Source organism: Cyprinodon tularosa, unplaced genomic scaffold (assembly GCF_016077235.1).
Source record: "Cyprinodon tularosa strain WSP-4 unplaced genomic scaffold, ASM1607723v1 ctg416, whole genome shotgun sequence".
Classification (NCBI taxonomy): domain Eukaryota; kingdom Metazoa; phylum Chordata; class Actinopteri; order Cyprinodontiformes; family Cyprinodontidae; genus Cyprinodon; species Cyprinodon tularosa.
In genome coordinates this window covers 480,350-496,170 of record NW_024039137.1, presented here as the reverse complement: position 1 = coordinate 496,170, position 15,821 = coordinate 480,350, and the positions used below count along the sequence as shown (strand labels likewise).

Sequence of the window (15,821 nt, the reverse complement as noted above, 5' to 3'; positions counted from 1 at the left end):
CTTACTCTAAAGAGGCAGAAAAACAGACGTACTCAATGAAGCTGCCATGCAGTTAGAATTGCTTTAGAAAGCATTTTTTTAGGTTAAAATTTTCTGGATCTCTGTATTACAAAGAACAATGCCAAGAGGTCTCATGATGAGGTTGGATTGAATTATATGTTGCTGTCAACTCTCATATTAGTAGCATGTCTCCTCTCCTCACAGAAAACGGTCAGAATTCAGGGTTTAGAATAAAGAGAATTTAATATGAATCCAGAAAGGATGAATAAGAGTAATGGTATATGTCTTTGGAGATTAAATAAAGCAAATAGGATAGAAGCAGAAGATAAAAAAGAGACGACTGGAGAATGAATAGAGAAGTTGGGGAGGGAACATTTTTGGAAAGGGCATTTCTGTCAATGCATGGTGTCCTGTTCCATGGGTATATGTTTTTTAGAGTGTAAAAGATATCTGGGAAGATTCAGGACAGGTGAATGTATTGGATCTGTGTGTATGTTTTTAACTGAAGGTGGCTGGATGAAACTAGATATGTTGTATTAAGAGAAAAAAAAATCAACTCTCTTTTTATCTAATGTGTTTTTGTTACAAGGAATACACAAAATATTAACATCAGAATTGATATCTCCCAACCAGACTTGGTCCTGTAATTAAACCTGCAACAGTCATGAAACACAGGGTGACAGTGATAGTGATCAAGAACAGGGCTATCTAGAGAGTGAGAGGGACAAAGTTACACATATGGCTGTTATCAGTGTTGGGAAAGTTATCTTTCTACGTGAACTAGTTCAAAGTTCAGTTCACACATTTTAAAATGAACTAGTTCAGTTCATAGTTCACAATTCCAAAAAACGAACTAGTTCATAGTTCTTTTTTTTCTTTTTTTTTCATATATTGCTCAATTACACCATAGCCTACTGTAGAACCACAGACAGCAATTATTTTATCAGTTGTAACTCTGAAACTGTGCATCAGATTTCATCTTCATATCCAGTTTTGAATCCTTATCCAACCAGGGTTTCCATTAGCATTGAGGGGACAGCATTTCCCCATTGTTGCTTTAATGCTTTGTTGCTGTCCATTCACTTCACACTAGTAGCAGCTGCAGCTTTCACCCCTACAGTATATTCTCAAAAACATCAGGAAAAATGTGCTGCTTGAATGGTCTTTTTTATGAGTAATTATTAAAAGAAAAATAGGAAAGTAGTCTTTAAGGTGCAAATGTTTTTTTTTTTTTTTTTTATAATTTTTTCCATTTGAAATTCCATTTCAATACATAATAAAAAGGAATCCTGGAAAATTATACCAGGCAGGTTTAACAAACAAGTTACATGGATAGTAAAACCCTCAAGAACAGGGGTCTTCTTTTCCAGACCAAGGACCCCCAAACTGATGGCGAGATGGAGCGGGGACCCCCTATTTACAGGTGCTGGTCATAAAATTAGAATATCATGAAAAAGTAGATTGATTTCAGTAATTCCATTTAAAAAGTGAAACTTGTATATTATATTCATACATTACATACAAACTCATATATTTCAGATGTTTATTTTGTTTAATTTTGATGATTACAAATGACAACAAATGAAAATCTCAAATTCATCATATCAGAAAATTAGAATATTACTGAAGACCAATAAAAACAAAGGATTTATAGAAATGTTGGCCAACTGAAAATTATGAACATGAAAAGTATGAGCATGTACAGCACTCAGTATTTAGTTGGGCCTCCTTTGGCCTGTATTACTGCAGCAATGCGGCGTGGCATGGAGTCGATCAGTCTGTGGCACTGCTCAGGTGTTATGATAGCCCAGGTTTGCTGGCCAATTAAGAACAGGGATACCATGGTCCTTCAACCAGGTACTGGTAGCTTTGGCACTGTGTGCAGGTGCCAAGTCCTGTTGGAAAATTAAATCTGCATCTCCAAAAAGTTGGTCAGCTGCAGGAAGCATGAAGTGCTCTAAAACTTCCTGGTATGTGGCTGCGTTGACCCTGGACCTCAGAAAACACAATGGACCAACACCAGCAGATGACATGGCACCCCAAACCATCACTGACTGTGGAAACTTTACACTGGACTTCAAGCAACGTGGATGAAGTGCCTCTCTTCTTTTCCTCCAGACTCTGGGACCTTGATTTCCAAAGGAAATGCAAAATTTACTTTCATCAGAGAACATGACTTTGGACCACTCACCAGCAGTCCAGTCCTGTTTCTCTTTAGCCCAGGCAAGACGCTTCTGACGCTGTCTGTGGTTCAAGAGTGGCTTGACACAAGGAATGCGACAGCAGAAACCCATGTCTTTCATACGTCTGTGTGTGGTGGTTCTTGAAGCACTCACTCCAGCTGCAGTCCACTCTTTGTGAATCTCCCCCACATTTTTGAATGGGTTTTGTTTCACAATCCTCTCCAGGGTGCGGTTATCTCTCTTGCTTGTACACTTTTTTCGACCACATCTTTTCCTTCCCTTCGCCTCTCTATTAATGTGCTTGGACACTGAGCTCTGTGAACAGCCAGCCTCTTTAGCGATGACCTTTTGTGTCTTGCCCTCCTTGTGCAAGGTGTCGATGGTCGTCTTTTGGACAACTGTCAAGTCATCAGTCTTCCCCATGATTGTGTAGCCTATAGAACTAGACTGAAAGACCATTTAAAGGCTTTTGCAGGTGGTTTGAGTTATTTGCTGATTAGAGTGTGGCACCAGGGGCCATCAATTTTGAACCTTTTCACAATATTCTAATTTTCTGATATGATGAATTTGAGATTTTCATTTGTTGTCATTTGTAATCATCAAAATTAAACAAAATAAACATCTGAAATATATGAGTTTGTATGTAATGTATGAATATAATATACAAGTTTCACTTTTTAAATGGAATTACTGAAATCAATCTACTTTTTCATGATATTCTAATTTTATGACCAGCACCTGTAATTGGCATACTCAGATGAAGTTAAAAGTAGCTGATTAGTGGGATATGCAACTTGTACAAAATGTTCATGTATATATATGCATAAAAAGAGTGACACACTGTTTCTAAAAATAAAATGGAGAAATGATGATGGAAACTGTCTTATTTTTTTGGGAACAGTGATGTTTTTCAAAGTTTAAGAGCTACTGGGAAGGAGGAACTGTGATTACGCTCCTTAATGCATCTAGAGTCCGGCTAATTAGTATGCATAAAAAACATTCTCTCTAATCTTGTGCATATGTTAAGAGGCTGATTGAGGTAAAATTCGGTTAAATTGTTGAACCAATTGCTGAACCAAATTACAATAATAGTCATGGCAATTTATTGTAAAAGTCAAAAAGTGAGGCTGAAGAAAAATTTTATGTAGTCTTTTCAATCTATGTAAAAAAGTGAAATTTGAATGTTTACTTTAAGTTTAGTGCTGTCTTATATAATAAAATAATCCATAGCCATTTAAGGGCAGGCACACAATCCTGTTAACATCAAATCAGATTAAAATTAAATTAGCTAAATTCCGATTTTTGGCTAGTTTGTTACATTTTGGTTCATTTGAGTACAATCCAATTGATACGATCCACGTCTGCTGACCTCTCAGTTGGAAGATGACCACTGTCTGGTCATTTGTCGTTGGTTGTCGTCTTCCAAAAATAAATCAGTGCTGCTGAGTCATTGCTCCTACAAATCATGATGTGCTGCACAGATCAGGCGTTTACAGATATTTTTAACACTTTGCTTAAGACGTGGCATTTGTCACACTGTTGTAAATCCTCCACTATCATCAACACTGCATCTGAAATAAGCACAACACACAGAGAATGCACTGAATGCTGAATGCACTTGGGGACACCTAGCAAGTAGGTAAACTTACAACTCAGTTTAGCAGCAATGCTGCCAAATAGAAAGTTACTGGGGAATTTATGTAAGGAAGAAAAATAAACTTTCCAAATTTAGAAATATACAAATCTAGAAGAAATTAATACATTTGCTATGTGATGAACACCAAAAAAACTGACCAAGATCTAATTTGCTCAGGCTTTAGCATAACTCTTCAATAAGGGTGTCATAACTTAAGAAAAGGTAGTTGAAAAAAATAGCCTTAGGCTGCATATCTTGACAAGTACATAAGCAAAAAAGTTTGACATGCTTGAAAATTCCTACCCCAAGAGCCCCACAAAAGCTCTGTGCATTGACTTGTGAATGTTTTCACCTCCTCAATTGAAAATGGATGCCTTGCACTCAGCAGCTCTCATGAGGTATTTAGAGCCCTTGGAAGCCAACAGGCTTATTTCCTGTTGATGATGTGAGTAAGAGTAAGTAAGTGACAGACGAGGATAGGTTTCCATATCCGCGGTGAGGAGAGAACATGTCTGCTAATGGTTGGAGCAATGTGGGAAGGACTGGATGGACAAACACACTCTTATGCTCATTAATGGTTACCCTGGGAATTGGGGTAAATTACCATGATATGGGATCTTATATGCGTGGTGTGGGGTTGGCTCCTTTGTTTGCCAGAATGAGATGAATTCATGGTTATACTTAAAACGGAGGATAGAATTTAAAAAAGGAAAGAGGAGCATGGAGATAAATGATCTGACTGGCAGATGTGCAATATTTTTGGCTGTTGTTTCTGTCCCTCCCCTCCAAAGAAATATTCATACCGAAAACATCCTGCTTGGTGAGATATTTAAGATTGTGATGCAAAGTGCTCCATCTGCAGCAGGTTATAAAGATGCAACCTTTTGTTGGGAGGAGTTTACTTCTGACTTCATCCATGTTTCATAGATCAACAAACTCACGAATAAAGCTGCAAGTGTCTCTGAAAGCTGCAAATACTTCTATTAAATGTGTGAAAAAAAGATCAATTGAGACGATGTCATCTGACACCACTTGACCTGCCATCATGAGGAAAATCTATTAAAGGCTTCAGTTTCTCTAAACTTTTCTCTGTGATCAGCTTTCTTCTCTCACTTGAAAATACCCTCAAAGGGGTGCATACAAGAATTAAAGCAGCAGTGAAGATTTGATTTTGAAATGAGATTACTCATTAAACCTCAAGATTCCTTGTAAGGAAAGTCCCACACTGACATAGCATTTTCTTTTATGATGCAAACATAGCAGTAAATAATTTACTGCTTGTTCTACTGCTGCTTTTCCCAGCATTATTTCTGCTTTTTTCTCCAAGTAAGAAATATAAGAAAGCTCTGTAATTTGGATACATTTCAATGAAGAAAATCTAGGATGTCACAATAAAAGATTTTTAAAGAATTATATGAAAGTTTTGGTGGAAAACTAGTTTTTTCTCAGGCACAAACAAGCATAATGTCTGGCCTTCATAGACGTGCAGAAGAATCTCTTCTTTCCTCTACTCATTACTTGTATAAAAGGCGTCTGTTTGAAGTCATTATCTGTATACAGACACCTGTCCACAGCTTCAAATAGTCAAACTCCAAACTCAGCCATGGTCAAGACCAGACAACGGTCAGAGAACACCAGGAAGGGAATTGTAGACCTGCACCAGACCAGGAAGAGTGAATTGACAATAGAGAAAAAAAGTTGGGTAAATGTGGATGATGTACTGAGTTTAGGTTACCTCATATTTAGCCCTGTTAAAAGTGGACCATCTAAAAATGGAACTGTAAATGGACTACATTTTATAGAGAGAAATCATCACATTCACTCAGTCACACTCAAAAACATATAGTTTTAATCCACACCGTTTGGATTGCAAAATATCTAACACGTATCTTTAAACTATAAAGTGACAAACTGCAGATTACAAAAAAAAAACATCCCCTAAAATATTTCCCTTTAACGTTTTGCCTTTGGCATTGTATTAAAACACCAATGATGTTTTAATGCTGTTTGCAGCTTTATAAATAAAACATTTATTTCATTTTTTCAGTTACGAATAGCACACTGCTACATTTTTTTAGTGGGTTTAGCATGTTTGTGCATACTTGGAAACTATATCTATTTTATGACATGATATATCCTACCATTTATAGCTGTTGAGGAGCAGATAAAATGCCTCTGCTGCTGGATTCTGGTGGTCTCTGAGTTTGATACATATGTTATAGAAAGTGGAAGGGTAAATTATTTTCTTTCAGGACGTTTCTGTGTTTTGCGTAGGGTATTTTTTTCTTCTTCTTTAATTAAACACTCAGGTAAGGCTTTTTAAAGATATCTGGACCCTGAAACCTAATATATGAAATTTTATTAGGTTGTACCTACTACTTATAAGGTCTTTAGGTGTTTCTTCCAGTTTTAAATCAAACAGAGAGCTGAAAGGAGGAAGAATATCGCACTGACACTTAGCAGGTAGCCAAAAGGAGCCAACAAGTTCAAGCCTGTTATTGGAATGCTGCCCTTTTAACTTACAGTAACTAGGATACATTCAAAACAAATCCAGTTTATATTTCTTTATTCTTTGCAGCAAACGACCCAATAGATGTAAGCACATTTTCTCCAAGTCCTTCGGACCCCCCTGAGGTTTTCAACCCACTAGAGGACCTCCCACCAGAGATCACTACTGAAAGCAATTCTAACACTACTGATGGACACCCCCCAGAAAGACTCAACCCGGGATTGAACGATAAGCTCATCCCCATCTACTCCTCCATCCTGGCAGCGGTTGTTGTAGGACTTGTGGCCTTCATTGTCTTTAAGAGGTGAGTACAGTGTAGTTAAAAGTGCATATTTTGCCATAGAGGTTGAAGCGCATCATCTTACAGAATAGGAATCAGAGAGCTGGATAAGCTATGTTACAATTAGCAACATTGCCTCTGATTTACCAGCTAAAAACTGAATAAAGTTTAACCGTAATGCTGCTACTTTTTCTTTTTTTATAATTAATCTATGTATTTGTGATGCTACAAATAAAAGTTCAATGATAAATTGATATCTGTTTACATCCTGGATATAATATATGGTTGTCATGGTTTTGGCTTTCTCTTTCTTTGCCATATTTTTATATTTAATGAATCACCTGCGGCTGCTTTTCAATATTAGAGTAGTGTTCTTGTTTTATGGGTCACATTATGGTCCTCTAATCCATTTTTTCCATAAATGATGTATGCACAACATGTTTTAGACATTAATATTGTAATAGTTATATTAATGTTGCATTGCTTTTAGTATTTTGGAAGAAACCAAGAAAAGAAATGGGAGATTGTGAACAATTCAGCTCCTAACAAGTTCATTGCTTTAACAGTCTAGACCAGAGGTCACGGATTAGCGGACCGCGGTCCAGATCCGGACCCACCTGCTTGCTATTCCGGACCCAACCTGATTTAAAACATTTATAAATCACTGAATGTTGTCAGATGGTAGTGTATAACTTCACTTGTGCCGCTTCTCCTGTTTGTACGTTAAAGCCCTCGGGAACAAGGCTGCATGTGATGCATATTAGCCAATGAGATGTGTCAGTCTGAGCTTTTGCCACTAGCTACTTTTAGACACAACAGGCAAATCAATGGCAAGCCGGCTGGTGGGTAACGATGATGAAAAAATGTGAAAGAAAGTGTAGATTGCTGGAAGAAGCGCGGTGAACTAGTGACAGAAAAGTGAAATGGTGTGCTCAAAGATGACCATGCACATTTTTAGTATGTTTGGTTCAACCTGCTGCTGTGAAGCAGGATTCTCCACCATAAACAGAATCAAAAGAAAATATCGATCCGGGCTCAAAATGAAAATGTGCTTTGGAATGTCTTTATCACCATTCAAACCCAGGTTTAAAGTCTCACAGGTCAGCTAAAGCAGTTCAGTGTTAAATTCTGTTTAAAGTAATTATTAAAATTGGTTTCATCTATATCTAGTGAAAACTAGATATAGATGAGTCAATCAGGAAATTGTCTATATACCACACTGCAGTGACGTGCGGTCAGGGGAGGCAGGTGAGGCAGTGCCTCACCAGCCATCATGGAAAGAAAGAAAATATATAATCATAAAGTAATTTAAATTGTTATATTCATCCGGTGGTTTGTACTAAAAAATATTCATTTTTCATGTAGCTTCACCAATTTCGATTTTTATTTGTTCAAAATCGCTGAATTTTCTTATTTTCCCATTCAAATGCTTGGAAGCGATGCCGGTGAGGCAGCAGCGAGCTCTGCCTCACCTTGGATTGCGCAACCCCTGGCTCTGCGCTGGCTGCAAAGCGGAGAGAGCATGTTGCTGTACGGCGTCAATAAAATGGTTTAAACAAATGTAATATGTGAACTTATTTCTAATAATTTGGCTTATGTATATAATGTACTGAGCTTTTTGTCACCAACTGTGTTTGTGTAACGTGTTTCGTGTAATGAGCGATTATAAACGGCAGAGAACAAGTTCGAGGTGAGGCAGGCAGTTCTCTTGCCTCATGGCAGGGGGTGCTCAAGAGACTGAAAACATAAGGCAGGAACAGGACGGATCAAGGAAGGCTTTCTTCCCTGGCAGTGATCTCCATTGAGACAGAGAGACTTTTAAAACTGAAGGAAGATAAGGAGGACTTCTATTCATTTATAAGTAAAGGTAAGACAGTAATAACGTTTATTTTGTTTTGTTTTTTAAGGAAATGTGTGTTTTGTGAGCTACAGTTTGTATGTGTAAGGATGCAGAAGTGAAACATAACCTGTAAACTGCTGTCAATCTATGCATCTATTTGCAAATCTGATTCTGATGACGTCAGTGCCTCACCAGCTATGAACCTCACCGCACGTCACTGCCACACTGAACGATTGTTGTTCTTTACTTCAAAAAACACATTAGATTTTCAAATTGAAATTTTAACATTTTTCTTTTAAGTCAATATATAACATGGATGCATAAAATCCTCATTTTTGTTAAATTCTGTTCAAAGTAACAGATTATAATGAAAAACGTTACTGGTTGATGATTTTCTTTATTTCACACCCCGCTGATTTTTCATTGGTTACCGCTGGTCTAGACCATAGTAACAGTCCTGAATAGTTGTGTAGTTGTCAGATGGGGTTTCTTGCAGCAAGAGGGTCATCGGTTGAATCCCGACATGGTGCCTTTCTGCAAGTTTGCATGTTCTTCCCATTCATGCATAAATAACCCCTGATAGGACTATCTCCCAAAATACAATGGTTATTGTTACCCTTTTGTTTCTACTTATTCTCATCAGGTGGAACAGCTGTAAGCAGAACAAGCAAGGAGCCAACAACTGCACGACCAACACCAACCAGACTCCGTCACCGGAGGGAGAGAAGCTCCACAGTGATAGTGGTATTTCTGTCGACAGCCAAAGTCTGCAAGAGCAGCAGGGCCAGACTCAGTCACAAACTGGTAAATTCACTTTTGAAATGCTCACCAATACGAGGATATAAGTGCATATATGTATTTTTTTTCCTTTAAATGTTTCAGTTTTTCTCTATATTGTTCCACTTAGTAAGTTTAAAGAAATATTCCCCTTCAGGAATGAAGCATCTTAGACCTTCAGTTACATGTTGACAATGACCTTTGAAACTAGCAACTCAGAGGACAAGGTCCACAAAACTGCAGGGTTTAGGAGTTAGGTTTTTTGGACTGTGCTCACTGCTGCTTAATTCATGTTGAAAAAATGTATGACTGTTACTGCATATTTTACCACCTGTAAAACATTAAAGAAAGCAAAAAAAAAAAAACCCTCTACAAATAGTACCAAAGCTGTTTCTTAGATTTTTAGATACAGGAAACATCATTCAGAATCAGTTCACAAAATGTAATTCTAAACAGCTGAATGCAAAACAATAATAAAATGGAAAAAATATTTTTATTTACACTTGTGTGTCCAAAATGACAAAATAGAATCTGTCTGTGTGTCTGTCTGTCTGTCTGTCTGTCTGTCTGTCTTTTGCATTCTTTTATTTAAGATATTTGTTGTATTTTTATAAAAGAGCTAGAAAAAAAACAGCCTTAAGTAAAAATGAAAATGTTTTGCATTCTCATTACTTAGCAAAACCCCTTTAAGCAAGCATTTCAACTCGCTTTGACTGTTTCATGCATCTAACAGTGATTTGGTTGTTTTTTGGGGAATTTTCTCCCTCTTTTAGTTAAGGGCCTCTGATATTTATATCTGCTATTTTTGACTTAACGTCACTGTTTTACAGCGGGCTATCTCAATATTTGAAAAAAATGATTGGAAATTATTTTCATAAAACCTTCAGTGTGTGTTTAAGAGAAAATTACATCCTCCAAAATGTTTCACCTCAGGCTTCTCAGTTGAGCTCAAAGCAGAGTCAGAGAGTCACTCTTATGTGGTAAAAAAAAAAAAAAATAAAAGATTTTTGAAAGGTCATCAGTTCTTAGCAATTACATGCTTCTGAGAACACATAATCTAAAATTTGTGTATTTTGGATGTTCTAAACAAAATGTGACTCAAAACATTTAGCTGCTCAAGGCCGTTAAATTTCTTATCTATCACAAACATAAGGACTTCTTATTGTAACTCCTGTGTGTTTTTCTGCCCTATGTTAACTTCTAATAGCTGTCTTCAATAATGAGCTGAGAGGAAATGAGGCTCACTTCAAATACAGTAATGCATACACCTTAGTGTGTTTCTTTGCACAGAGAGATCTGAGATTTTTTTGGACTGATTGTCTGGTTATCACCATTCCTCATCTTTCATTATAAATGATGTAGGATGAAAGGGTAAAGGGTGATTATTTTTCAAACTGGCCATGTAAATGGGTTATCACACAGGTGCCCAAGTGCAGTCATTAAGCACTGCTATCATCCAACCTATAGAGGTATCACTTCTCTAACAATCAAATTAAATGAATTGGCTCGTTATCAGGCCATGTGGACCTGCATAGCCCACTTTATTAATCTCACACTGGAGAAATTCACCTTTGCATTTGACCCATCTCCTCTGGGAGCAGTGGGCTGCCACTGTGCGGCACCCGGGGAGCAGAGTGGGGGTAAAGGGTCTTGCTCAAGGAGCCAGAGTGGCAGTCTGTGGGGCTTGAACTAAGAACCTCTCTAAGAACATTAGCCCGCCACTCCCCAACTTATGACTAATGACTAAGAGCCGATGATACAATTCAAGATTTTGATTCTGGTGTTCAAGGGATTCATCTAAAAGTTTAAGGGTAGTTGCTGATGAGAACTAGACTTGCAAACCACTGGTTTATACTACACAGTGCTAGACTATTAAGCAAAAATAAACCATAATATTTATAAATTTTGTGTGCAAAAACCACTCACGACCCTGTTCCCTAAATCCAGGTATCTGGATCTGCATTGAAGTTCTGGCTTGAATAGGTCTTTGATCCAACACTTTGTATTGGATCCCCGCTTTTTGTATAAACCATAGAGAATTAGAAAATAACTATCTGTAAGTTTATGCAAGTAATTCATTCTAATTAAATAAAATATTTCAAATTTTTCCTTACAGTTGTGACTATCGATGAAGAACCTTGTCTGCTCCTTCCTCTTCACACCAGAGAGAACGTGGAGAAGCTGCTTTCCCGAGGCAATGAAGGAGGAAACTCTGATCACATGCAGGACAGTGACTGGTGCAACCTGGCAGGTCTCCTCGGATACGAGGAGGAGCGGATCGCGACCTTTCAGCAGGAGGAGCATCCGGTCCGAGCGCTCCTGTCTGATTGGGCAAGGAAGGACTGTGCAAGCATCGAGGCTTTGTGCACAGCGCTTCGCAAGATCAACCGCGAGGATGTTGCTCAAAGTCTGGTCCTCAGCCCTGGTGGTACAAAGCCGACTGCTACTTCCGTGGTTTAACTTTTCTGCATAACTTTCAGCAAAAACTTAACACCTGAACCTTAATGTTTAAGTACTTCAAAAACAGTGTCCTAGATTATTCCACACATTAACCCCTGAAACAGTTGCTTGATATTATGTCTTCATGATATGATCCAAGAAATCCCTAAAATTATATTTATCAAAAAGAATGTTTTATATAAAACACACAACATAACGAATATATCAAAAAACAATTCCACCCAAGTCCACCCGTTAATTGCAAGAATATGTTTAATTAGGTTAATTATTTGAACTGTTAAACCAAATGGAAAATGAAATCAATTTGAAAGTTGAAAAAGTGCAATTCAATTGGACTGCTGGTGACACCTAGCATAAAATCCTCTAACCAAACACAGTGTCGAGCTGTTGTGTGCTCTGAACGCAAATTTCCGTGGACAACCTTGTGTTAGCTTCCTTCTGCCTTATCCTCTATCTCTCTGGCCCTGCCACTGTTTACTCTATGTTCTACTACATCCACGTAACCAAAGAAGCAGAAGTGTTTCCAGACCTGACCTGCTCAGTGACATTATTTACATGCCATGTCAGACCTTTAAAATTTAATTTGACAAATGGCTTGCGTCTGTTACAACTGAGTTGGTTTCTTTTACTGGATGAGGTTGTCATTCTTGTAAGTCTTTGGATACGTGCAAATATGACAGCCTAAGGAGGTGAAAATGGAACCCATCCCTTCCCTCCCTCATTAGTAGCAGTGCATGTGGATATTCTTGTTTTTGTTTTGTTTTTATTTTTCATCTAGTGCTATAAAAAGTGCTAGTTGCAACCTGTGATTGTAGGCCCAGGTTTTTAGCCAGTGAAACATGACTCAAGTATCTCAATTACTCAAATAACTCATTACCCTAAAAATGGTACAAAACGTGTAGAAATCCTGCATACTATATTTACATCGTAAACAAGTAGACTACTAATGTAGGCATAGATTTAGTTGACATTCATAAACACCTACTGTACCGTCCGTAGCTCTGCATGCATGTAGTGTGCTGAACAAACACACAATCATATTTTTTTGTGCATTTGCATCTAAATGTATGAGAGAAACAGAAACAAAACTCTCAATTCTGCCACATATAAGGCAATGGCAGACTCTCTTGATGGGACCATATACTGTTTAATGTTGATATTTGTGGCAATTTGATTTGACTTTTTTTGGGCAACATGATGTATTACAGCAAACACACTATATAAGGAAAATGCAAAAATGAATTAAAGTGCTTAACTTGGGTAAGTAAGCTAAGTTATTATTCTAAGTACTTTGTAACTCGCATAAAAAAAAATAAAGTTTTCATTTCTTGTTAACTCCTAGCTGACTCAACACATACAGCTTTAGTCTGTAGAACATTTAAATCCTGTTTTGGCTGACAATGTCTTCTTATGAAGAAGCTGAAGCTCATGGTGGCCTGTTTCCTTTGTTTTGGTATTTCCTGTCAGTTATTCAGTGACTGAATTAACTGCAGTCGAAACTTAGAGAAAAAGTTGTGCTTCTGGAACGTAGTGCTTTGCTTTGAATGTCATGCTATCTGGAGAGCACTCTGCCCTGATTATATCATATAAGATGAGTAACTGAGGTGCAGCAACCGGGACATTCTCTCTTTCATTGTTAATCTCGTTGTGAACTATTAAAACACTTGGATTATTAGGTAAAATCCTTTAAACCCTGTTACCATAAAACTCTTTAACATGTGAAACTACGACCATCAAACTTTTTGTGTCCAAAATTCTCAGGGAATTAGAGCTCAACTCTTAAACAGTCAACAACTGAATACATTTGCTTTAGGATGACTAAATATGTCATTATTCTTGCAATGGACAATCCTTCTAACGGACGAATTGGACGTAGAAACTGGTCTGTAGAAAAAAGCTAAATAGGAGAGTGGAGTTTTGTTTCCTCTTTGTTTGCAACAATGACTGCCAAATAAAAGGCAAACTAGCTGAGACAAAAGTCACAGGATGTATGAGAAATGGAGACGTTTCAGATTACTTCAATCAATGCAAAGGTAAAACCCAGGTATAAACGTTAATCAGCTCTTTCAGGTGAAAGCATGCAGACTGTTTTTACATTGCATTGTAGTCTCTTAATTTGAATTTGTGGGAATATTTTTTTCATCTAATGTGACGTTTTATTTTTGTAAATAGTGTTTTTTTGTTGAGGGCAATTTGGACCTACATTTTTTGTTCACTGCCTGTATGAGGAAAACATCAGAAGATACAAGCAACACGGCTAACTGACCCAACTCTCCATCTTGATCTGTTACAATGAAGCACAGATTCCTATTATTCACTAGAATACTGAGCATAATGCTGTTGTATTACTTTGTATGAAGGTATTGTTACTACTCCTAGTACTCCAAAGGTTGTTTGATTCCTAACAAGCAATTTCAAATGGTATTACATTTCTGTTTGATTGTAGCACTTAAATGTGTAATTATTCATGTTTTCTATGCATCACAAGTGCCTGGGAACTTCAGGTGAATGTTGATGTTGTACATTTGTTGATTTTAGGAATTTGTAAGTGTAATGAGCTTTTTTTTTTTCTTCAGCTTGTAAATAATTAGCATTTATTCCTTAGTTTAGTTTAGTTAAATTCTTGTAGTTGCCGCTATACAGTAAAAATGTAAACATTGCTTACTCTATTACAGTTTATGTTTGATTTAAACATAAAGGAATGGAGCTTTAATTATAATTATTGTAATCAGCTGTTTCAAAGGCTTGAGGAAGGAAGAATTCGAAAATAAATTCTCAGTTATTTGGGGGATTAGCAAGTGCATCTAAGTAGAAGTGGTTTACCAAATTTTATGACACCTAATATAATTTCAACAAACAAGAGCACGTTTTTTTTTCTTTTAATAAAAGGCTAATTTAAGCATGTTTGTACAAACCCATTAGTGCCATATTTTACATTTCTTTTAGTAGTCATTCAGTTGTGAGAGTAAAGGCATACACAATAATTACCAATTTAAAATCAGCCATTAGAAGTTCGTTTGTGTAACTGCATGGAGCAGAGATGTGAAATCTTTATTCTAATTTAGCAAGCTGTAAGCTAGTTTGCTAATAATTAAACAAAATTTATAAATTAAAGACAAATTTCTTTCTTTTTAAGTCAAATCAAAATTGTCCATCATATTTGTGGATCAGGTAATTCGCAAAGGTTTACAGTTTTAATATTTGCATGGTAGTATTAATATGTACAATATAATAAGCTATAGCAGACAACCTTCTTCATTAATAAAAATATTACAGATTAGAGAATAAATGCTAAAACATTCCCAGATCAGATTATCTGGAACATTTCCACCAGCAACCGTGTTTTTTAGATCTTCTTCAAAGTTTAAGTCCCAGATTAGATAGAAGAAAATCCAGAGATTGTTCTATTAAGAGGTATCTGTGTTTTAGTTTTTTATATTCATAATGGATTTATCAGACTTAAAGGCCGCATCCTGACTCTGGATTATCTGTACTTTATATGTGAATTTAGATTATTATTAATTTTTTTAATCTCAAACAATAGAAATAATTTCTCTTTCTGGCTAAACACACTAGAAACAGTAGAAGGTGAATGTAATTACGTTGCACTTGAGGCACAAACTATAGCTTAATTATGCAAAAAGGGAGTTATAGATAGGTTTGGGTGAGAGTGTAAGAATGAAAAACCTTGTTTTTGGTGTGTATTTAGTGAGAAAACCCTGTCTTAGGAAACAATAATGGGAAACCAGGACTGAATTGTACATAAACAGTGAATGTTCCATGTACTAATACTTATACATATAAAGTCTTATATTGAATGTGAATTTACTTTCAGCGCTATTACTGTAGGCAAGCAGTAAATAAAGCTCATTAACTCACCAGTTTTCGTTATTTATTCAACAATATAAATAAGCTTTATTAGCTTGGCACGTTGATTAAATAAAAAAACTAAAAAATGTAAGAGTAATTAAAATACACTGTAAAAATCGTTAAACAAAACTCAGTTGTTATTAAGATTTTTTGGGGGGGATGTTAAGCATGTTCTAGCAGCTATTTGAAAAACTGAATGGATTTACATGTGATGCTAATTACTGCAGTACAAGCCAACAATGCAACACTTGAGGCATTATGGTATG

General features: G+C 36.6%; 1 protein-coding gene across 1 annotated transcript in view; it reads left to right on the top strand.

Annotated features, from left to right (window-relative positions):
- Window positions 1–15,566, top strand: part of ngfrb (nerve growth factor receptor b) — a 50,971-nt gene extending 35,405 nt beyond the window's left edge. Inside the window, exons 4-6 of the mRNA XM_038298822.1 lie at window positions 6,398–6,632; window positions 9,092–9,252; window positions 11,342–15,566. Of these exons, the coding sequence (XP_038154750.1) occupies window positions 6,398–6,632; window positions 9,092–9,252; window positions 11,342–11,685 (740 nt within the window). The 3' untranslated portion in view covers window positions 11,686–15,566. The remainder of the gene's footprint in view (window positions 1–6,397; window positions 6,633–9,091; window positions 9,253–11,341) is intronic.
- The last annotated feature ends 255 nt before the right edge of the window (window positions 15,567–15,821 follow it).